Source organism: Ambystoma mexicanum, chromosome 5q (genome assembly GCF_040938575.1).
Source record: "Ambystoma mexicanum isolate Mex_15411 chromosome 5q, UKY_AmexF1_1, whole genome shotgun sequence".
Taxonomy (NCBI): Eukaryota; Metazoa; Chordata; class Amphibia; order Caudata; family Ambystomatidae; genus Ambystoma; species Ambystoma mexicanum.
The window spans coordinates 675,583,087-675,608,796 of NC_090933.1; the positions used below are offsets into that span (position 1 = coordinate 675,583,087).

General features: G+C 41.0%; 1 protein-coding gene across 1 annotated transcript in view; it reads left to right on the forward strand.

Moving 5' to 3' along the window:
• The window catches only part of ADHFE1 (alcohol dehydrogenase iron containing 1), a 419,108-nt gene that overhangs the window by 387,765 nt on the left and 5,633 nt on the right, over positions 1-25,710 (forward strand). Inside the window, exon 13 of the mRNA XM_069621130.1 lies at positions 2,296-2,453. Coding sequence (XP_069477231.1) covers positions 2,296-2,453 — 158 coding nt within the window. The remainder of the gene's footprint in view (positions 1-2,295; positions 2,454-25,710) is intronic.

Consider the following 25,710-nt stretch of genomic DNA (forward strand, 5'->3'; position numbering starts at 1 on the left):
AATGTGTGTGACGTAAAATTGGTGAAATAACTACCACCAACGTTCTTTGTCAAAATGCTGCACCAGTTGCCAACAAATGTATTAACTCAGCCTTAATAAAGTTCCGGATGGGTCGAAACACATGTCGGCTGACCACTTACACTATTAATTAAACAAAATATAGCCTACTGAAAAACCAGAATCTGTATTCTTTTGAGCGCAAGGTATCCGGGAACAACTACCCATTAGACAACACTAGGAGCCTGATTCATGGAATATTTAACGTGAAAAACGCAGATTTGCGCGCCTTTCTGCCCGAAAATCCCCATACTTCAAACAGGGATTTTCGAGAAAGGCCCTCAAATCTGCGTTTTTCACGCAAATCATTTCATGAATCAAGCTGAAGAGGTTTTGGCAACACCTCCCCCACCCCCGTGACCTTGCTGCATATCTATAACTCTCCAATATGCAGTACACCAGACTTAACACAGTGTTGCGCATACCGCATCTATTGCCCAACCCATCTTCTATAGTTTCATTTATTTTGCTTTGGAAAGGTCTTCTGAGAGCTCGCCTAGACCGTGGAGGAGGGATGCATAGCTCCTCTCTTAGGAAGAACCACCATTAAGTAACATCAGTCACAGTTACTCGAGTACTAACCTTCCTTGTCAGTCCTGGGCTTCCCTGACTCCCGACACCATTATGATTTTAAACCGCTTGGGAATCAGACAGACCGAGTCTTGGCGAGTCAGAGGTGCTTTTATGCCCAGCCTAAGGTAGGAGTTTAGAAAAAGGCGGGAAACAGCATCTTTAGGGGGGCTTGTGAAGCACCTGTCTCCTGGGTGACGACTCGCCTCATAGAGGAAGCACTGGAACAAGGAAGACGAACGAGGAAGTGTAATGTGCTAATAACGGTCTCCCGCAGTTTTCACTAAGGAAATTACTTCGTTGTAATTTACTTTGTATATGTTATTTTGAATTGCTTCGAATTGCTGTCGGTATTTGTGGGTTAATGGTTAAAAGAGGGTGGGGAGGGGTTTGGCTGCGGTGGCAGTGAAAAGGAAAGGGGACTTGGGGCTGGGGGCTCAAAAAAAGTAATGTGCACGAAGTGAACTACAACGAAGCAATTGTTTTCGTTTTGATGGCATAAAATCCTAATAACTAGTTCTGCTCACTATTGGTGTGGTTTCTGATAATTATGGGCTTGGCACCAATGGAGGCAGTGACCTGTCTAGTGCTCGTCTGTTGGGATCAGACCCATGCATTTAGAATGCCTTTAGAATGAAAGCAATAAAACTGTGTAGTTCTTTAATAAGCAATTACTGTCACTTTGCCCAATTTCAAATAGTGTCTACGACCAGATAACTCCAATGTATACGTGTTGTAAAACAGAAGAGATTATTAAAACACAATTGTAACGACTTCTGAAGGACGAGTCATTTCAGGTATTTGATACCGAATCTGTAGGTTGCACCGATATTTCAAGCGTCGGTGCTTAACGCGCTGAGCTATCTTACTGCATTTGAAAGTTGATATTTGCGTCTGAACAAAGGCCCAACCCCATGATGAACGGGAAAAAAACTGCCATTTAAAATGCGCACTAGCGAACGAATAGAGAGGCATTAACCAAAGCTCAGAGCAAGGGCACTCGCTTAAAATGTGAGGTTACTTGTGTCTGAGGTGCATTTTCTTACTCCGCCTTTCCCATGCCGGCAAAAATGATACCATCAAAAGCACTCCGAATGTATCTCTTATTCTATCTTTCTACATTTTACGGTCATTACACATTTTACTCGTGCTTCACGTTTCAAGTTGTATTTCAGAAAGCGAGTTCATATGCCCTGAATATGAAGAATGTCGCTGTAAAAATAGAAAAGTTACAAGAACTAGTCTTTGAGTCGCCTGTAGATGGCAGCATGGTCATAATGTTGTGCACTAAATTGATAGGTGGCTTTTCAATGTGACACGTTTGTTGGAAGCCAGTTAGTTCTACGCAGCCTATTCTCCCTGCAGAATGCATCCGCCAGACAGCAGAGCATCTTTCAGAAGCAGACTGTAGTGTACCTAATGGTTTTCATTCCTTATTATAACCTCGTTTCCCCGAAAGGAGACTGTTAGAAGTGTGCCAGTGCGCCACACATGAATGTGTTATTCAGATGTGCATGTTTTGTTTGATCTGCTCACACTTTTTCGAGTGTACAACTTGTACACAGATATGCAGTGCACTGGCTATGAATGCAGATGATGTGTGCTTCGTTTCAGAGCAGCACAGGCTCCCCGCTCAGCCGTACAGACGGACCTTTCTGCTTTTTCTAGGGGCCGACATCCGGACTGCCAAGATAAAAGACGCCGGGCTGATTTTGGCGGACACGCTGCGGAAACTCCTGTTTGATTTGAATGTTGACGATGGGCTGGCGGCTATTGGTTATTCCAAAGCAGACATCCAGGCTTTGGTCAAGGGCACGTTGCCTCAGGTAAGATTGACAGCCCATCTGCAGTGCCTTGGAATTGCCTATGTTTATTTCTTTGACAAACAAAAATACTTGGCGCGCGCTGAATCCGTTGCTTCTGCCTGAAAACATCAACAAATATATGTAAAATAAATACTTTGCAACGTGCACCTACAATATGAGAATTAATGGTGCAAACCGTTAAACGTATTCCCTGTAATGCCAGGCATTTATGAGGATTGCAGGCCTGGCCCCAAAAATATCTGTGGACAGTTTTTCCTTTTTTTGGGACAGAAACAGTTAAGAGTAAAAAAAATAGCATGCCAAGCTGAAAAAAATGTACAGGTTTGATTTTAGCTTCATCTGTTTCTCTTGGTTTCAGTGGCGCGTGTGACATATCATCGTGGCATTCAAGTTTGTATTTTTTAATGGAAAGAACTCTTATGGTGGTTTTAGTGTACTAGAAGTCAAATTCTTTCCTTTGTGAATATTTTTACAGAAAACATGCGGTTAGAGTCTCATTAAAATTTCAATTTTATTTTCTGCATTTCTGCACTTGTAGGCCAAGTTTTCTAATGGAAAAAGTGCATCTACAACTCCCAGAATGCAAAGAAAAAAACCAAGACTTGATAAGCACCTACATATTGGAAAGGATCATGCTGGCAAGTATGCATGTACTGCCAACATATTAAACTTCCACACACCAAGTGCAGCTTAAAAATGGTCTACAAATCGTTTCCATCTGCTTTTCATTTCTTTTACAAAAAAGTTACAGACACTGCTGCTGTAAATGCACATATGCATTTTTTAACTTTCATGAAAATACTCCTAAAAAGAAATCTTTTTAAACGCTCTGGATTTTCAATTTTTCATTTCATATAAATGTCACACTTTCCATTCTACTGCCACCATTCTCCACCTGCTCACATGTATGCCTATATTGCCAAGTATCTATATACACAACACTTCCCCTTACATATAAGCTATTCTTTTTTACAACCTCTACTATAAGACACCAAACACTGCTGCAACATTCCGCCATTGCATTACCACTAGGTCACAGTTTCCCTATTCTTTACACTGCAACACATTACAAATACATCGCATCACAAACACAGCACTTCATTTATTAAAACCAGCAGCATTTTTGCCCTGTTCCTTCCAATGCCCCAAACAGAACTCCTCATACTCCAATTGTTCTAACAATATAGTTAACATACTTTAGTACACCACCCATAACACAACTTCATTTCCCAACAACTCCTCCTACCATCATAAATAACAACCTCTCTTACTAAAAGTACTTTGCCATTACCACATATACCCACTAATTTTCTTTTACAATTACAGGAAAGAAGAAGATTGCCGAAGACAGCTACTGGAAAAAGAACACTCTTCACAAATCTCTCTAATTCTAACAATGCACTTTCACTATATATTACCCTTGAGTATTCTTTTTTCGAAGCAACATTTATGTCACTCTTACTCATTATATTTCAACATTCACACTCTTTCTATTCTCATCTAAACACCACCATTATAAAAACCACTGTTTTCCTCAAACATCCTAATATCCCTACTTATTCAGTCACACCACCACTCCATTACTAACCCAAGCCCATCACACCTGCACACTCTTACAACCTTCCCAACCACACCTATCATCCCACTACACAATCGCAAAGCACTCTATTCATCTCTACAATCACACCAACACACCCATGCACAATACTTGCTTGTACATTCCACAACTTGTTAACCCAAACTTTCTTTTTTCCCAACAGGCAGAAGAGAATACCTACTAATAACCAACTCTGTAGAAAACAAAGAATAAATACAGCAAATAAGAATAAAAGCAAGCCATATAGTCATCCACTTCTAAAACAATGTATATATTTATTATTATTATATAAAACATTAAAACAAAACAGCTATTAACCTCACTGAACAAACAAAACCAACCACCACTAAAATAAAGTAAGACCCTGCTTGCAAAAACGAAAAGTAAACAAAATGTACAAACAAAAGCAGACCTACTAATGAACCAAACACTATATCTACCAAAGTTAACGTAGCCGCGTAAAGCATTACAACATATTCATTTTACAAAAAAATGTCCACTGTAGAGTTCTTCACAAACTTATAAAGGCAGCTAAATTCCTCAATCACTATGTGAAACTAAAAGACAAAATTAAATGAAACCTTTACAAACCATAGACTCCTGCCCAGCATGCATTTCAGGAACTGCTTGCAAAACCACCTTCCACCACATCAAAATGTTAGCAATACACCATTCTGCTACATGGAATCTTTTGCATAGACTATACTATGCAAAAAGTCCTACTCTACAACTCCAAAATTTAAATAACATTGTCCTACAAATTCAAAGAACTCCTTTGAGGAATAGAGCACATTCAAAGTAAATATTTTGGAACTGAAGTTGACTTAGAAAATTCAGTAACTTCAGAAAACATTCGCAAAAGCCTCACAAACTTCAACCTCCTAACAAACACATACAAAAAAGAAATAGCTACATTTCAAAACAGATCTGCTGAAATACTAGACCAAGTATGTGTCTGTTGTCGCAGAACTTTTTATTTTAAAAAGCACAAATATAGTAGATATGGCCAACTAAATAGAGGACATTGAAGAATCCCAATGGTTCCAATTAGCTTTATATCTAACAACAGAAAAAAAATACAAAATAACTGACCCCTCAATAATTTGCATGTACTGCAATACAAAGCTTGACAATAACCAAATTCCATTATTAACTGTAAAGACTGGAGGGGGTATCTATACTGTATCTGTACTACTTCTCCCTATATAGCAGAGTAGAAGAACAGATCACCCCAGCCAAGGTTCTCTATTCCGTAGCTGTGGACGAGCAACTAAGGCTTAAACTCTCAGGAAGTGATGCAGCCTGTTTCTTAAGTACAATGTAGTCCCCAAGCACCCACAAAGGAATGTCCACACACTATCTCACTGAAAACACAGTTCTGTATGTAAATAAGGCTTTGATTGTGTACACATAACATATCACACTTGATAAATATATATAGGGTCTATGTGGTACCACAATTACTTCTTTGATTCCATTAAAATGCATCAACTGTAGACAGTTTCCAAATGGCATACAAATCAATTAATAAAGTGAACCGGCAATAGACTGGAGGAGGAAAACAAGCTGGTTAAGCAATTGGCAGAATACTGGGCCCCCATCACTAGGCACAGTCCTATGTGAGGATCCTCCCACCTGGGCAACCTGTAAATACAGAATATTGACAAGCCCAGTCCATATATTGTTTATAAGAGTCTTATTTCCTTCTATAAAAGTTCTACTACCCCAATGTACCTGGTTTAGCAGAGTTCGATGTCGGGTCATTGATGGATCCTTCTTGAGTTAACTCCCTTTAAGGTAGGAGCCACGGATCGCCGAGATCCCTCGAAGAAAAGGTGAACAATGGCATCGCAGCAGCAGCTTCGGTCCTGGCGGTGCTCGTCGACAATCGGTCGCGGGTGTCCTGCAAAGATGAGGCATGCGGTGCACCTCGACGATGAGTTGCCGCAAAGCGTCAATGAAGAACTTTGGCCCAGCAAGGGCGTCGGGCCGTCAGCGTCTTTGTGGTCTTTATGGTGACGGGACACCCACTGGCGGATTCTCCTCTGTTCAACGCCGACTTTGACTTTCTCCGTCGGGACAAAGCGGTTGACTGTGATGAGCAAGTGTCTCCCTGCTTCAAAGTGTTCTTAGGCAATGAAGTATTGTGGCCCCGGTCATCAGCGGCACAGCATCAAGTTGTCCCTGCTTCTGGGCAACACGTCTTCAACGGGCTTCCAGCAGTTATGGCGGTCCTCCGAACCCTAGGCGATGATGGTGGAAGGATGTCCGGGCGCTTCTCTTCAGTTTCCTCGGCGGACCCCATCTCTGGTCGACAGTCTTTCAAAGGCTGACTTCCCTCGTAGCTCGGGGAGAGGTCTCCTAGCCAGATCCTCTCTCGGATCAGTCCTCAACGGCACGGCATCTTTCAGATTGCTTCGAAGGGAAACAGCAGTTAACCTTCTTCTTCCGGCTCGGCTTCGAGATCAAGCATCAAGTTTCGATTTCAGATTCTGAAAAATTTCCATCAGTGAGAGGTCCCCAGATATACTGTTTGGTCTCTCATTCACTCTGCTGGGTCACACTTGGGCCACCAATCATTCAGAAGGGCATTCAGGTAGGCAGGCAGGCAATCAGGCTCAGAGTGCAATCGGGCCATTCTTCTCCATCCAGACACTCACTACACGGAATGTGGATTCAGACAAGCACCCAGCCATTCAGCACTCCACACTGCATTCATACCAGTTTCAGGCAGGGCTGTCTCAGTCTTTGTGTCACATACCAGAAACTAGACACCCATAGCATGAAATGCATATTGGTCACACACTCCATTCACCCAGGTCCCACCCCATGGGTGTACCCACAACATACAGTCATTGGGAAGGCTCCAGCCAGTCTGGCCTGGGCTTTCCCACAATACCATATATGGAACTTCCACCCAACAGCCAGTCAGGGGAATGGGCCAAGTCAGGGCTTCCCAGGACTTTGGGAAAACAAGGAAACAGGCAATACAAAGCAAGAGGCCACAGGGTCCATCTTGTCTCCTATCAGGAATCAACTGATTCCAAATGGCAGAGTCTGGGTATCCCAAAATGAAGGATACTCCGAGCACCTGTCAAATTCAGCATGGAGCTGCCACCAGCCCATATCCTGCTCTGTGGGCCACAGACATGTGCCCAAAAATATACACGAGGGGTACAGGGTTGTACCTCCACCATGGGTGCCATAAGGGTACTCCAAGAGTCTGTTCGCCAAACCAAAAAGAGGAGGCGCTGCACTTCCAGGAGTCCCACATGGACTCCTGGGCAGAAAATAACACAGAACACACATGATAAAAGGAGTACAGGACAAGGACATTAAGGCCCTGTCCCTCCAATGCATTTCCAGCATCACACTAACAACTTAGAAATCTTCCCAATTCCAAAAGCTCTCCAACAACGTAACTTTTTTGGGAGCATTACCATCCAAACAGTACACCCATGTCAAGCTATAATACGCCTTCAACCAAAAACGGCCAAATTGCCTCCATCTGAGTTACTAAAAGTAATCAGTGGCAAAGCAGTTTATTTGCCATAAGATCTGAAAGAAAATGTAGAAACTTGGAGTACAGTGGTCAATAGATCAATCATTGATTGTACTGGTTAATGGTGTACCAACAAAAGACAAAACAATTTGGCAACAACTGGTCGACTTAAACAAAGCTAGACGAGCCCTAAAATGGCTGAACAAAAACAATGAATACTACAAAGATATAAACATAGAAGAAAACTTAAGAGAAACCACCCAAATGATTCAAGATTCACCACCAGCTGGCAAATTTGAACGTGTAGATCCTGTTACTGCAGCCAACATTTTAGACCAGACACCCACTACACTCCAAAGACACCATAGAAGATGCATTAGAAACATGTCAAATGCGTCAAGCCAATGGATCCCCAATGAGCATATGGGAGAAGAGTGTAGAAGCACATTCTGTTCCTCTACTCTTTCCTACAGGAAAAGGAGGAAGATATGATGAAAGATCAATACAAATTACTGCATCAGAATATCGCTTTTTATGAATCTATTCTGAAGACCCCAGATTCAGACGAAATATAGAATATATTTTCCCCCTCCTGTTCGAAAGTGAACTAGCAACTCTGTTATGGATATTAAAAGCAGGCTCTAATTTTTAAAACATGTCTGCTGCCCAATTGCTTCAAAATATAAAAGACAAAGATGAAGTTTTCTAGTCAAGTACCTGAAATCTCTTGGCCGACATGTGTGGTACAAAAGAATACTGGTTCTGACGTCAGGCTGATGTACATTGTATGTTAAGGAAACTAGGCCCACCCACATGGTTTGTTACTTTAAGTTGTGCAGAATACGCAGTAGGGAATAGATATAAAAACACCAGGAGATCTCTGTTCTCCTGACCCTGTCACTGTATCAAGGTACTTTCACCATTGCTCCATTGCCATGCTGCACTTCATCTGAAATAAAACTACCCCTCCACTCGGAGAAGTGGAACAATTCTTTGGAAGAAAAGCATATCAATCCAGAGGAGCACCACACAACCACATGCTGTTGTGGATAAAAGATTCTCCTAAATTTGGCCATGACAGTGAAGCCACTGTTTTACAGTTAATTGAAAAATACATTGCCTCCAACATCCCTTCCGAATCCACACATAGTGACCTATGTACACAAATCTTACGCTTCCAAATACATGAGCGTGGCAAATACTGTGGACATAGATATAAAAACAATGGTAAATGCTATACCAAATGTCGCTTTGGCTTCCCTAGACCAGTTTACGCAAAAGGACAAGTAAATAGCTTGATGTCTTCTGTTAGACACAGTGTAAAAGGCAAATCCACTAAAAGCACATTCAACATTAAAAGGGACAAAGCATCCAAGTATATCAATGATTACAATGCAATCATTGTCCTCTTGTGGAATGCAAATATAGACATACAATACATCCTAGACAATTCCACTGAAGTTGCAAGATATGTCACAGCTTATCTCACGAAAGCTGAGAAAACAGAACTAAAAGACATCTGGGATGACATATCATCTGACAAACACTGTCACAAAAATTGTACAGCTTCGTTATAAAAATGCTCTCCCATAGAGAATTTGTGTGCTATGAAACTTCAGACCGTTTAACAGGTACAACTTTATATGGCAAAAGCTGAACACACTGTCTGGCTAAACCTTTGGGCAGGTTCATCCCACAAAAGAGTACTTAAATCCTACCAAGAGATAGAAACAATAGCCACAAATGATGCCAACAGCCTGGACATGTTAAAAAACATTTTAATTGACCCATACTACCCAAACAAGAAGTGCTGCTTTGGAAAATATGTGCCTGTAGGACATAGCCCAAAACTACTCCTACAAAAACAATGTCACACCAGATGAGACGGCTGGCAAATATTCCGTATCAACTTATGAAGGAAGCCTAGTGAAACTTACCAAACCCAGCCTAATTAATCATAGAAAGTTATCATTTAAATATCCACAAAATAGAGAACTTTATTATAATGGCCCTACTGCAACTTTTTAAACCTTGGAGAAAAGAGGAATTGTTATGTGACCATGACTCATTTGAAGCTGCATTCAAAACAAATGAAAGCAGTATAACAAATGTCAATTTCAAACAATACAAATAATTGTTGGACAATGAATGCCAACAAGAGGAAGAAATTGAAGCTCTACTAGATAAAGACACTCCTGAGAGCAGCCAACCGTCCCTTATAAGAAGCCAAGAACCACTTGGAGAACCACTCATTCTAAATGTAGCAGAAATAGTCATGATTGAGGTAGAAAATACCATGTATCAATCTAAACAATCTGAAGAAGACTTGTCACTGCTCAAACCACAACTAAATTATGAACAACTCAACATGTATCTAGAAATCACAGTTAACACCAGTAAAAGGTCAACCTATTTTAAAAACAATAGGACACAAACAATGGCGTAACATACTCTGCAGCATTGGAAATGTAAATCTCTAGCAATATTTCTGTTACAGAGAACTAACTCAAAGCATGTGTCAGTCTGCAGATCTCACCTATGCTAACATTTAAAAAAGCATTAGAACTGGTCTGCTTACTAAAGATGCAAAATCCATCTTAAATACTAGACTAATCCATAAGCTATATGGGCAAAACACATCTGCTCCTGATGTCATGGAACAATTAACTCAACAAAATATAATATGCATGTCCTTAATGCCAACCCTTGCAAGCTGTAGTTAGTTCAATGATACTGTGTTTAAAAAAGAAATGCAACCCATATTGGATATCTGCTCCACGCACACACTAAAAGTGCACGGCATGACACTCCCTGTTTATCAACAAGCAACAGCACAACTAAATAGCTTAGAACAATGTATCTCCAACACAGCTGGATTAACTCTGTGTCTAAACTGCAGACTAATTCTAAAACGTACCCTTGACGTAGAACAAGGTTTAGTCAATGGAGCAATTGGTACAGTTGTTGGCTTCCAAACATATCCATATGACAACAACATTCAGTTTGTCAACATCCACTTTGACAACCTTCCGGAAGATAAACAAATATGCTGCACAATAGCATGTTTCCTTCTTTTCAAAGACATGTAAGTATGCAGAGAACAATTATCCTTATCTCTTGCATATGCTGTCACTATTCACAAATTGCAAGGTCTAACCCTAGATCCCACATTGATTGACATTGACAGCACAGTCTTTAAAAAAGGTCTGAGTTACGTAGCACTTTCACTTGTGAGTACACTTGATTGTCTATTCCTAGTTCACTTTGCTGCAAACAAAGTCAATGCTGATATTCCTTGTATCCTAGAATACAGCATGCTATGTGCACTGTACACCACCCATCGAGATATGTACCCTCTACTTCAAAAAAGAAAACCTTTAAAAAGAAAAAGAATACAAACAGAATGTATAACAGATCTCCTAACCATACCGCTAAACAAAGAACAACTGCTGCTCCATTAAATAATACAACCACAAAACTGTCTAGTCCAAAATCAACAGCACGTCCACCAGAAGAAAAAAGAGAGAAATGTCTCTTCTCAAAAAACAACTGCAGGCCCATCAATAGATACAGAGGCACAACTCTGTGGTCCATTTAAATTCAGCAACACAACTGGAGTAAATTGTTATACAAATGTAGCAATCAATCTTCTCTTTCAATTGCCACCAATTGTTCACAAAATTTACTTAAATGTCTCGGACCAGTTGTGTTTGCAAATGCTTGTCCTTCATAGAAATGCCACAAATAATCCTGACGGCACTAGAGTCTCAGGTATAAGGCAAAAATTGGACTACTGTACAGGAGTGGTAAAATTCACCATAAACACACAGGAAGATCCACAAGAATTCCTAATGTACTTACTACAAGTACCGGAAACCAGAAACATCCCTATAAATGAAATCTTCCTGATTTCATACACATGCAAACATAAATACACTCACTGCAACCATGTTTCACAAGAGCACATCCCTAATGAACGATTTATGTATATATCCGTACCAAATTCTGAATTCATTCCATTTCACCAGCTTCTGCAGAATTCAAATCATAGCATATTATGCACTTTTTGTAATTCAGAAAATCGTTCCAATGTACAAATAAACTCACATGGTCAATACGTGATACTAATGCTTCTAAGGTACAATGCAGATGGTACGACAAACGACTGTAAGCTTACTAGGTTCACACATGGCCAAGTATCTCTTGGCAAGAAAACCTTTACAACAGTAGACATAATATACTACCCTGGTGCTACAACCACTTCAGGCCACTATACTGCATAGGCCAAAGTGGTTGGTTTGAATGTAACAACACTTCTGTTACTCCAAAACATAGGTTACCAGCAAATCTAACAAATGCCTCCTTAATATTCCTTCAACTCAAATTTAGTCACTAAACTGTTGCACAATATACAGATAGAATACACCAACGGGTATCTAACTACATCCATAATACTACAATAGTACTTTTTAAAGCCAAGATAGTTAGAATATGCCAACCGGTATCTAACTACTTCAAAAATACCCTTAATTGCAATACACTTCAAATATGCCATCACAGTTCTTGTTACTGCAATACTTCTTGTAAAATCCAATATAATACAATACGGCAACGTTGCTACCAAATCTAATAAATGCCTACTTAATATTCTTTTTTCCCCAAATTGGCTCACTAAACTATAGTGCAATAAACAGAAAACACCAACTGGTATCTAACTACATCTAAAATACTACAATAGTACTTTTAAAACCCAAGACAGTTAGAATATGCCAACAGGTATCTAACTACTTCTAAAATACCCTTCATTGCAATACACTTCAAATATGCTATCACAGTTGTTATTACTGCAAAACATCTTGTTAAGTCCAATATAGTTAGAATTCACCAACAACCTTCTTTAAAGATTCTATAAATTACAACACACTTCCAAATAACATACTATCACACTTACACTCACATAATTATAATAATTATTTGTAATACTCTATGGATTTCTTTTCCCAATGACCCAATAATTATTTCATATCAATACAACAACAGTGCAGCACACACTAATGTTGTACCAAAAATACTATTTAGAATGTACTATTTGAGGGTAAACAAAAGGTAATCTATATGTACAATGGTATGCATTTAAAGATTTTAAACTATCCTGCTTAACCAATTATACTGTTTTATTTTCACAGAAAAATAACCAGAGATTCCAGATTTATTACCATATGCAACTAAGTAACCATACTAAGTATTATCCTATTTGTTATCTTCACAAAGAAACAAGTACATATTCCATAAGCAATATCCTCATTTGTGCTACAATAATAAATACCATATACACTTCAATTATATCATTCCACCATTCCACTGGCAAAACCTGCGCTCAGCAGCCAATCACTCTGCTCTGCCAACCAACCATGCATGATCCCAATAAGAAATTCTAGACTTGGCGCCAGACTCACTCACGCCTCTCACCACCTCCTAAAACCCACCGACACAATAACCACATACCACCCACTACCACTACCGACACTACTCCATCCACATCGACCTTGGTCAAGAACCTCGACAGGATCTCCACTCCTGCTCCTAAACAGTCTATCAAAGTGGCATTAATCAAGGCCAGATCCCTCACTGCCCATGCTCTAGATATGGCAGACCTTATAATAACACACAACCTCAATTTCATCGCCATCGCTGAAACTTGGCTCCATGCTTCCTCAGGACCGTTACTTTCACCAGCCATCCCAGTAGCATTGCCATCATCCATAAAAATTCTTTAAACTTCCGTATTTCCACTATGCATCAAATCTCTTCAGCAGAAGGGCTGACAGCTAAATTAGCCCTCACCCCAAACCAGACTATTACGTTCCATCTAATATACAGCCCCCCAGGCCTACTATCCACCTTTGCTGAAGATTTATCCTACATACTTGCAGACAACACTAAAACCAAATCTCAAATCATTGCATTAGGTGACTTTAACTTGGGTCTCTTAGACTCCAATGATACCGCTGCCCTTGCAATTAATAATCTGTTTACCAATTCAGGCTTCACGCAACATATTAACGAGACTACACATGCCAAGGGTAGAATCCTTGACTGGTTAGCTGACCTAAACTGTGAAATTGATGTTGAATCCAACCAACCTTGTGCCTGGACAGACCACCACCTGATCACCTTTTAACATCCTTGCCAGAACCATCAATATCACCAGTGACGTCGCACCTGCGATCTCCACCAGAAATAAGCACAACATAACCTGTGAAAAACTCCTCCCTCTCATCCTCTCTATTCTCAATGAACAGGCACTTTCATGCACTGATCCCACGGTCCTGGTTGACACATTCAATCAGACCATGCTGAAAGCCCTTGACAACATTGCCCCTTCCAAACTTAGAAAGCCCAAACCTCGAGCTCACCTCAACTCTTGGTTTACACCCCAGCTAAGAACCCTACGCAAAGAAAAACGTAACCTTGAAGCGCGCTGGAAAAGTAATCCCACAGAAACAAATAAAGCCAGCATTATTCTTGCCACCTTAAATTACAAAGAAGCTATACTTCAAGCGAAAAGAGACACCTACAACAAACTCATTGAACAAGCTAGATCTAATACCAAAGAGTTGTTCAGAATACTAAAAGAGCTGGAAACCCCTGTCACCCCACCCGACACATGCACCAAAGCCAGCACCTGGTGTGCTAATCTTCAAAATGCACTCCTTGGGAAAATAGCTTCTCTCCAAAACGAAAATTCATGACAAAAAAACTAGTCTCCAGTTTAACCCAATACCCATACAGTCAATAACAACCCTAGTCCTGACTCATTGAAACCTTTCAGCTTCTCACCTCTATCCGTCACAGAAGTTGAAAATATTATTAACAGCCTCAAACCCACCAACTGCAAGGGAGACCCATGCCCCGCTCCTATTATTAAGGAGGCCTCTCATGACCTAGCTCCTTTCATTACTACTCTCATAAACTCCTCATTCAGCACTGGGGTTGTTCCTGACAATCTAAAGGACGCCTGGGTTATCCCGTTCCTGAAAAAACCATCACTGGATGCTAATATACCAACCAACTACAGGCCCATCACTACAGTGTCTTTTCTGCTAAAAATCCTTGATCGAGCTGCCTACCTACAGATCCAAGAGTACCTTGATTCTAACAAACTTTTGGGATTGAGGCAATCCGGGCTCCGCCCGCAGCACGGTACCGAAACTGCCCTCATTGATCTTAAAACCCAGATCGAAGACCTAAAAGATGAGGGCAAACTTGCCCTCCTACTTTTACTTGATCTTTCTGCGGCTTCCGATCTTGTAAACCACCAAATACTTCGTTGACACCTCAAACTAGCTGCCCACTTCTCGGATAAAGCAACGGTCTGGATCAGTTCATTTCTGGAAAACGGATCCATGAGGGGCTTCTCCCCCGCTGCTGCAGCTAAACCTTCACCAGTCACCTGTGGAGTACCACAAGGATTGTGTGTCTCCCCTACTTTGTACAACGTGTTTACAAAGCCCCTATTCGATATTTTTGGGACTATCTGGGTGTCGCATATACGAATTATGCTGACGACACCCAGATACTCATCCCTATCTCAGGAGACTACACCATTGACTCTCTTGTTGTTAACTCCATCTACCAAGTCATCCAAGCCTGGCTGGCGCAACACGGACTCTGTCTGAATGACGAAAAGACAAAGCTCCTCATCCTCGGCTCTCACCAAAGACTCAGCAAACTAGACCCCCTGTTTAAATCCCTCACTATCGATGGCAACACCATTAAGATCTCCAAGGACACTAAAACACTGGGCATCTATATTTATTCCACCCTATCCATGTCTAGACAAACTAACGCAGTCTCCACCGCTGCTGCTTACACTTGTAAGCTCATCACTGCCAGTTGCCCTTTCCTATCTCCAGCCAACTGTACTACACTAGCCAGGACCCTGGTGATGTCTAAAATTAATTACGGCAACGCCCTCTATCTCGGCACTAACCTCTGCAATATCAATAAGTTACAATCATCCAAAATAACTCCATCACAGCCGCACTAAATATTCCCAGAAAACAACATATCTCAGACACCAGACAAAGTATTCGCGGGCTATCAGTAGCGCAAAGAATATCCCAGAAAAGACTTGCTCTCACACACAAGTGCCTCACTAACTATGCACCTAGCTACTTGGCCAACAGATTCTCCTTCCACACCTCCATCAGACCTCTCAGAAGTGCCCAGACTAACTGTCTATCCATACCTCGCTTCAACCTTCAAAGATCTGGCGGGACCAGCTTCCCAGTAATGGTGGCCAAACTCTGGAACTCGCTCCTTTACCCACTAAGAGCTGAACCATCTTTCCAGACCTTCAAAAACATGGCCAAAACCTGGCTAACTGCCCAAGACTTGCCCCTTCCGCCCACTAGCCACCACCACCCTTGTGACAGCTCTCAGATTCACCCATTTGTAAATATGCAACCAGCTATCCTGTAACATGAAACATGTATGTATATAATCCTCTATGTAATTCTTTGTAATTCTTTGTAAATTCTATGTAATTCCTTGTAAATCTTTGTAATGCCTTGTCTGCTCCTACAATGATGTAACCTAAGCAAGCGATGCACCCGGATGCCTCTGGGCCTGGTGCGCTTTATAAATAAATAAATACAAATACTGTATACTCCCCCCTGCAGTACCTATAATTTACTATACGCATATTACTATAGTATGTGTGGCCAGTGGCCACAACCACCACAATATTATTAAACCATATAACAAGTACATACAATACACCTTCAAATAACAAGACTCACCCAGAACCCCCTGCAATCCAAATGATGTCCGCATACACTCAAATTGACAGTAGACATGGCGGCACACGGCACACCTTTTTCACATATAAAAACAGCTCCATGTCAACTTTATTCCACTCCCCCACCCTTTCCAGGCCCTCATTTGGCCACCAAATAACCCCAAATGTGTTTTCCAGACTGTTTTCTCACTGCCCAGTCAGCGGCTATGTCCACAGACTTGGCTGAACCAGCAAACCTTTTTTTACCTATAAAAATGCCTCCATTACAACTTTATTCCACTCTCCCACGAATTTCAGGCCCTCTTTCATCCACCAAGTAACCCCAAATGTGTTATCCAGGCTTTTTGCTCAAAGCCGTGTCTGCGGTAAGCGGGCGGCTGTCTGTGGATCAAACATGGCAAACGTTTCAAAAATTATGACTCACCTCACATTTTCAAAAAACCAATCTGCATGCGTTTTTGGTGTCTCCGGACTCCAACCCACCCTCTGATTGGTGCAGGGCCGTTGCCGACTCCGAATCAGAAAATGAGTCCACGGACCAGACCCACATATCACTATTTATTTTACCTTTTGGCCATTTAAAAAAAATCTACTGGACAGATCTACACACCATTTACAAAAGCAGACTTTGAGGACCAAGCCGCCACTCCTCATGCAGGTTTGGTGAAAATCCGTCTAGCAGTTTGGTGAGGATTCGTCCTGGGAGGGCAAAGTTATAAGCTGCCAAAAAAGTGCTCTTTCGATGAGTTGAGGAAATTAACCATAGATACAGGGCCACTACTGCAGGCCCTGTCATACATATATAACATATATATATGTCATTAAATAAGCAGTGTCACATAGCAATTTGCTATACAATTCGGTGGGTTTGCTAATTAAACGGACAGTTGTGTAGCACAGGTAGCTATTTAAATTGTCATGTTCAGTGAAATCACAGCTCGCCCTGCGTTCTTCTGCAGCAGTAATCATCTCTTCCACTTTTAAGTGCCAAAGTCCTGAGTGGAAGTGCTAGCCAAGAAAGGTTATTTCTTGTTTCAAATTATTACAAACCAGAAGTCATTAGGATGATACTTTTATTAAGCTAACTATATCCTGTTTGACAAAGACCAGTATGCGCATTTTAAAAGATAGTTATCCAATTCCATTCCTAAAAAAAAATACGTTGTTACATAATGCATAATTTCAGTATTCAATAAAGTTTAGGTTAGTGTATCTAAATCTCATAGCTAACTAGATATTTTGCACAAAGTATTGATCAATAGTTCCATCCAGTATGTACATACACAGATATGCTGCAATAGCATGCACTGTAATCATTTTTAATAACTGAATTATGCCTTCTATATAGGGTTATATTATGTATTAAATTTATTGTATTGCTTGTATATAATAAATACATATAATACATGAAATATGATAAATGATGAATAATATAATCCATATTTATAGTTGTATTAGAATGTATATATAGTACATCATTATTAAATGTATTTATTTAAATTTTATAAACATTATATTTCTTTCTATTTTATATGTAAACACACATGTATATAAAATGCGTATAATAAATAAGAACAATGTATTATCAGGGGACAGAATGTGCACTTGCCACTAGCCATTGGCTACTGATAACTGACTCTTGGCAAGTAAGAATTGGTGTGTTGTATGTATGTGGAGAACTGCAGGGGGCTGGTTACTTTATATGCCTATCTAGTAACTTGCAGCTTTAACTGTATATTGTATTTTTATTAGAAAGAAAAGGTTTGGCTTTTTTCACATCTGATCTACTGGGCGACTCGTTTATCAAACCAAGTCATCTTGATAACCACAGCATCCAATTATAGAATCCAAAGATGTTTTGGGAGTCTTTGGATGTATATATAAATTGTCGCAATTCACTGAAGTACAACGGTATAAAGCCTAACCCGTTAAGTAATTCATTGTAGAAAGAGACTCCAGGACTCTGCGCCAGTTAATCATAATTATTGTACTTTATTCAAATAGGTGCCCGAAACAAATGTTCTCATCAAGGGCACCTATTTGAATAAAGTACAATAATTGTGAATAACTGGCACAGATACCTGGAGTCTCTTTCTACAAATAATTGTATTTTTATTATGTTATATCTGAAATTAGACATATTATTTTCATTATGTATCATGTTATATTTGTTATTAAATATGTATATGTATATGTATCATTTTATCATTTCTATTATAAACCTATAATAAGAAAATATATGCACACTTGTATTATATTTCTTAAGGATGTATTATGTATTATCTATATATGATGAATATAATATCTTAAATAGTATATTATACATATATATTTTTAACAATGTGTGTGTGTGTGTGTGTGTCAAAGTTGAGCAACACATTGCAACGTCATTGAATAAATATGAATAAAAACACCCCTACTATTAGCATGCATATTTTACATGTGAGGTTTGATTGCAAGGGTAGGTTAAACGCTTTCCAAATGCAATGTCAAGCGGTATGACCACTGGGAGAACCAGAAGGAGTCCGACCAGAGATTAACATTTCAAGGGTGTTTATTTTAAATAAAGATAAAATACTGACCTGTCCCTATTGCTATAAGGGATTCTGCATGCCTAAAAACTAAACTCAATTGTCCAAACAAAAATAGTCCTCAGTCCAGACCCGTATCTGGCTCTACCACTTTTAGAAAAAACAACATAAAAATTAGCCAGAGCAGTAGCCTTTCCAATCGGGCTTCTTCTGGCCAAAGCTACATGGGTTGCTCCCAAGTACTGTTCATCATTCTAACATGGGTTTTCAATAGAAAAGTAAAGTATTCAGTCCTCTCTTCAGGTTCCTTATAACACGTTTTCAATCTTTGCACATATCCAATGGGTCCAGTTCCTTAAAAGGGGAAATGATTCTCTCAGTGCAATTCCACCAACTTGAGCCGTGTCTTTCAAATTGTTCGTTCTTGATTTAGGATTGAGTAGTTGAATCCTCTAGGTTCCCTGTTTTACAAGTGTTGAAAAATGTTACTTATTTTTCCTAGTGTTCCCCAAAGCCTTCTGGCCCTCTGATCTGATCAACTCTGCAGGGTATTTCTGGGGAATCTGCCTGTGTCCAGCAAACAAGTTTCTCAGGCTCCCGTAACTCTTTTGGCTTCTCCAACTTAATTTAGGATTGAGCAATGGAATCCACCAGATTCCCTGTTTTCCAAGTGTACTTCTCTTCCTAAGGCTCCCTAAAGCCTTCTGACCCTCTGATTTGCTCAACTTAGCATAGTCTCTCTTGGGCATTTGCCCGTGTCTAGCAATCTGGTTTCTCGGACCTCCATAACCCTTTTGGCTTCTCGAGCTACTTGTCTCGCTCTCTTTAGTTAAGCCCCTTTTTCTCCATTAATTTCTCAGTGCACATGTCAACCCACAGTTTCAGTACCCAGTCATAGTTACCTCCTTTCCTTTCTTGCAAAACTGCAAATTGCGGAGGGCTTACATCCGTAATGAGTTTGCGATACAAGAGGAGGGATTTCCAGACCACCATTACATACATTGAAAGAAGCCCCAGTTCTTATCTTATGACTGCAGTGGGAACGGAATTTGGTAGCCGTAAGATCACTCCTTTTCCAAGAAATACCCTCCAAGGTAACCCAGATTTCCCATGATAAACATAATGAAGCCTCAGCACCATAAGACAATATTGATACCACTTACTGTTCATAGAATTTTAGGACCGGGATTAACGAGAATTTTCCAAATTTTGTATGTATTGCTATGCCTTGCGCAGCCAAGCTCTTTACTTTTGCTTTTAGCTCAGCGATCCCAGGAGCGTCATTTACACTTGAATTTATACACATTCTTGTTTCTACTTGTCTAACAGTTTCCCCTCCTAATAGCCATTAGGTCTTTAGGTGTTACACCAACAGGATTTCGGATTTGGATACGTTTATCTTCAGCCCATTGAGCTCAGTGTAGTCCTGCAGAATTTTCAGTGTCCGCTGCAGCCCAATGGGCGTTTGGTCAAGAATGACCAAATCGTCTGCAAGCTTCACCCTGCCCACTGGATTGCCATTTAATCTAGGAGGGGAAGCGGAATTCAAATCCATCACATCCCTTATGTTTGAAAAGACCAGAATGAACAAGGCAGGGACTGCTCTACTCCTCTGTAGTTGGCGATCCTTTCAGACAAAAGGCCTGTACTGTGCAGCCTGACCTGAATTGCTGTTTCCGTATGTAACGCCTTAATAGCCAAATGGAGATCTCTCTGGCAATTCCAAGTTAACAATTTCTTCCATAAGAGCTCACTATTTATGCTATCAAAGGCTTGCGCCAGGTCTATGAAGGCCAAATATATTTCGGTTCCCTCCTTTATTGATCTAATTTTCAGTAGGTTGATCAGAAATGGATTTAAATTACAACCAACCTCTTTCACAAACTCTGTTTGCCGGCAATCGTAGTTCTCAGATGTCATGACCCACTCCTTCAGTCGCACACATACCAGTGACGCATAGATTTTTCCCAGGACATCAAGAAGGGAAAAAGGGCAATACTTTTTAGGGTCAGCCCTATTGCCCTTCTCGAAAATTGGGACCACTATGGCCAATTTCCATGATGGCAGGACTTCTTTTGCCTTCATGACTTGGGCAAACAGGATCATACAAAATTCTGCCCATCCATCGTGGGCCAATTCACCATACTATTCGTCAGTCCATCTGGGCCAGGGTCCCGTGAACTGCAAGCTTTCCCAATCAATTCAAGTATGTCATCTTTATCAAATGGGATTTCCCACACTATGGGGTCTGGGAAAAGCAAATCAGGTCAGCTTATTTCAGGCCCTGCAAACAGACTCCCAAAGTGCTGAACCCACTTTTCTTCTGACACCACATTGCACTACAAGGCCAACTGAGCGCTCCCCATAATATTCAAGGTCTGCTACAAATTCCTAGTATTCGTATTGGAGATCATTCTAAGCTTCATTTCCTCATCATGTTGAAACCTGATGGTCTTCTGTGAAATCAACCAATTCTTGTAATGTTGCCTGCACTTTTTACACCGTTGTGCTCCAATCAGGCCTGGTAAAAAAAAAAGTGCATATTCCTGATATCCTCGTGTAGCTTTCTTTTCTGGAGAAAAATCTCTTTTATAATAAGTGTTTTGGTCTGAAATCTGTTTTTCTCCAATCAGTCTTCGATTCAATGAAGTCCAAAAGTACAGGAATGTAATTAATTCCAATAAATTGTTTACTCATGGTGATCGAATATCAGTAGAGACACATCTGAAGAATTCAAACGCAGCCTGTTACAACCTGAGTCTACCGCCACCTCACCCACCCACCATTCCCTGTTCAACTTTCTGGGCAGAGACCATGTCATTTTCAGTAGTTCATGATCGGTGTTATGCATGGTAATCACCTCTAATGATCTTACTAGTTGAGTGGTATTTGGTGATACAAAAAAATAGTCAAGGATTGATTTCTGCCTTCCACTTTGCCAGGTTGGAGCGCCTCATTGCTACTCTCTAGTATGTCGAATCCGAAGGGGAGGAGGGACGCTAAAGCATCAAGCAATAAGTTGCAAATAAAAGTTGAAGTTATATGCAAGCAAACCCGGTCAAATTGTTTTTCATTTAAAAATTCCACAGCAGCAATATCAGCCGAGTCAATCACGCGAAGTTTGGATATATGGTTGAAGAAGTGCAAAACATTGTTGCGGTTCAATATCAAACCATTATCCATAGTCGGTAATCTCTCCAAGAGTAGGATGTTACTGACAGACACCACATCGCCTGATGTCAGGGGAATCAAGTCCCTAGATTTTACCTGTAACAATGTCACCGTAATTGTTGCTTTTTCTACCTTTTTCTCATTACGGTCATCTTGACAGCATTTAACTGCAAATGTCCTAAATAAGGAAGTGGTCACTTTGATCTTTCATGTAAAGCCTTACCCCGATTCCACTCGCAGTCTGCAACTCTGTTCCAACGATCCATGTAAGGGCATTTGAATTAACTCTGGGTGATGAATGGCCTACAATGGACGTCTCGATTTCCTCATCTTCATATACTGAAATGTTCATCAAATCGTTTTCCACTAAGGAAAGCTCTGAAGTCCCTCTTTCCACTTAAGTGGGGGGTTTAAGACTTGTTTGTGTTCTTTCCTCCTTATAGCAGTATTTCTCTTTTGTTGTGGCCGGTCTGTCGCTGGGTCGGGAGAGCAACATCTCAGGTTGCGAAGACATTTCCTGGAGCCATTTGATTTACATTTTTTTGTTTGAGTCATGTTCTTTGGTTTTCTTGTCTAGGGATTTTTATTAGCTTTCATGAGCTGTTTTTTCTTTCGGCGTGTAAAAAATATTGAATAATTGTTATCATCTTGGTGGTCTCTACACGTGTTTTAAATCATTATTAATTTCAGTTATGTCCACAACTGATGGCAATACAATTATGTTCACTTGGTTAGATTGCATGGCACTAAAGGAGGAGTTTCTCACAGTCTCCAATACATCTACTTCAACTAACACAGCATCATCGGGGGTCAAGTTATATGGGTAAATTGCTCCCAAAGCGGCCACACTTTCAATCTCATTCGTATTCCCATTTGTATTCGTTTGGGCTTCATTCAGTAGCCTTGAATCAGTCTGAGTACTTGATTTGTTCGTGTTCAAGTTCATATTATTAACAATGTGCACTGGGAAGGTGTTCGAGTCCTTGCTCTGCTTCAGTGTCTTCAGTGTTTCTCTTACCACCTCAACCAGCAATTTCTTTTCCCTCTGTATTCTGCCTAAATTATTACAGAAAGTGTTTTTGGGTTGAGTTTTCAATCTCAGATTCTTGATCCATTCTATTTTGTATAGTTGTTATAAATGATTCAATGTAAATCAATTTAGAATGGATCATGGCTGTCAGAGTAGATTGGTCCTGATAGCTATCGTTTATCACCTCTTAGAGTTTTAGAAAAAGAGCCAAAGATATTGTTAATGCAGGCATCATACTTGAGTGAGTATGGACATTTACCAGATTCTCAAGAGTATTAATACTGCTTGTTCGTTTAGTTACATAGACTTTTCTTGCCTTTGGTGTTTCTCTTTGAATAAATGATGGATCTGAGGACGAAGACACTGTATCCGACATCGCAGTAGTTCTCGCGTGGGGCAGTTGGCACCAAGGTTACAGAAATATGGTCCCCTCGAGGAGGGCAGGGGATGCTGGGATGTACTTACTCCTGGAAAAGTAGGCGTTTCCACCCTTCTGCGCTTCTGGGTAGGATTATCCAGGGTTTCGTTCGGTAAAAAAGAACAATCGTTTTGAGTGGTCTTCTTTCTCGTATACTCCTTACTATTCTCAAGCTGCATCTAGATATTCACTATATCTTGAGACAGCCTGGCGGCCAAAGTTGAAGGGCCATTCATCCTTGCTCCTGCTCCCCGTTGAGCAGAGCTCTCAGCTAAAGGTTGAGAGCATGTCAGAGCCGAATGCAAACCCAGACTATAAGCTGGAAACTTGTCCAACAGTACTCGCATAGGCCATTCCTCCATGGCATAATTAGATGTAGACGGACAATTCTTACGAGTTTCCAATGCCTCTATTGCACCATCAATCAGTTTACTTGTGGTTTCCAGCCACCCCGTTCCTTGGTCCACTAAACTAGAAGATCTAATAACGCTTTCCAACAAACAGATCAGCATCTGTCAGCTCTGGCACATTACATTTCCCTGAGGCATATTTCAAATAATTCCTGCTCTCGTTATGTCTATCATCCGCGGATAGCACGTCACTCACTTTCTGAAGCAGGCACATAAGTACAAACATGGAGGCAGACACTGCCATCTCTTCAACTGTTCTTACCTCCAACATTACTTTTGGTTCCAACATTTTAGAGCTACTCATTTGTGTATTCTGAGGAATCGGCCCTCCCAAAATCCCCCCCAGGTCTACTTCAGGACCCTTCTCAGGCCCGGTACCATCATGTATCAATGTTAACAATGTTTGTTCATCCCAAGTCACAGCGTGGGTGCTTAAAACCGTGGTATTACTTGGACTTGCCTCTGCCGCCAACTGTGATGAGAAGTTGCTAGCTAAAAATTGCAGACGAGCTTGCCTCCTGGTCCGTTGTGGGGCTCCCAATTCTGGATCCAACTCCATGATCCTGCAGTCCTCAAATCCTTAGTGGAAATACTCTGCAAAACAAGTGGGGAAAAACATTCCTGGGGGCTCGCAGGGAACACAGGAAACACTCCTACAATACTCTGTGACACTCTGCGACACTACACATCAGGAGGTAGGTTTTTGTGTTCTGACTCCACCTTGATTGAAGCAAACAGCAAGGACAGACTGCTTGCTAGGAATCCCCACCTCGATCACTACCAGGCTCCACACAGGAAACACTGCCACAACAAAATTGGGAGAGGTTTAGATGTTCTCAGAGAGCCTAAGTGTTGGGGCCCCAGCTTTAGGATGGGTGAGCATAAAGCCTCTCCACCTCACGTCATTGGAGCAACTCCTTTATTGCTTTGAAGTCCAGTATATAAATCTGCTCCAGTATATAAATCCGCTCACAGATAATCTGGCCGACCACTTGTCGTTGCTGGACAGGATCGATGTATGCTTAATCAGGCATACCATAACTATTCCCTGGTTGCCCCTGTCAACTACCCCCCACCTTCCTCTCAGCACCCATTCTAGCACTTGGCCACCTTGGCTTGTTCAATGCTGGTTGTCTTCTTTGCACTGTTCTGTGAACTTCCTCCTCCCTCCAGATCCTCCTCCATCTCCAACCTCTCTCTGCCACTAGCGAGCTCCTTCCTCTCTATGCTTCTCTGCTTCAACCCCATCCTCTCTCAACTTCCTTTTCCACCATCCTCTTTTCCAACCCCAGCTCTGACTCCTCTCTTACACTCCTTCTTCATCCTGAATTTGCTCTCCTTCAACTCCATCTTCTCCCTGCCACTTTCTTTCTGGGCTGGCCGGGGTTTTATATAAGGGGCCCCACCTCTACCAAGGTGGGATCATGATAGCAGGCCTACAGACACAGGACGGGCTAAGACATACATTGATCAGGTTGCTTCCTTTCTTGCAAGTCACAGGGAGACTGAGGGGACTGGCCCATAGTTCTGTTTTTCGATGGCCATTCTGGATTTTCTCTGTGTACTAGATTGGGCCTAGGAGAGGATGTGAATTGTGCAAGGCTGCTGCTGAGATGCAGGGAGTAATTGAATACATTCCCTGGGAGTTTTGGCTTTCCATGAGAGGTGCTTGAGATCTCCAGAGGCACTGCATTCCCTGCCAGGACTGGTCAACCCACAGACCTTGTAGACAGGCTCACAGTATCCACAATCAGGCTCAGGCAACTGCATGAGCTTTTTGGGATTGTAGACAATT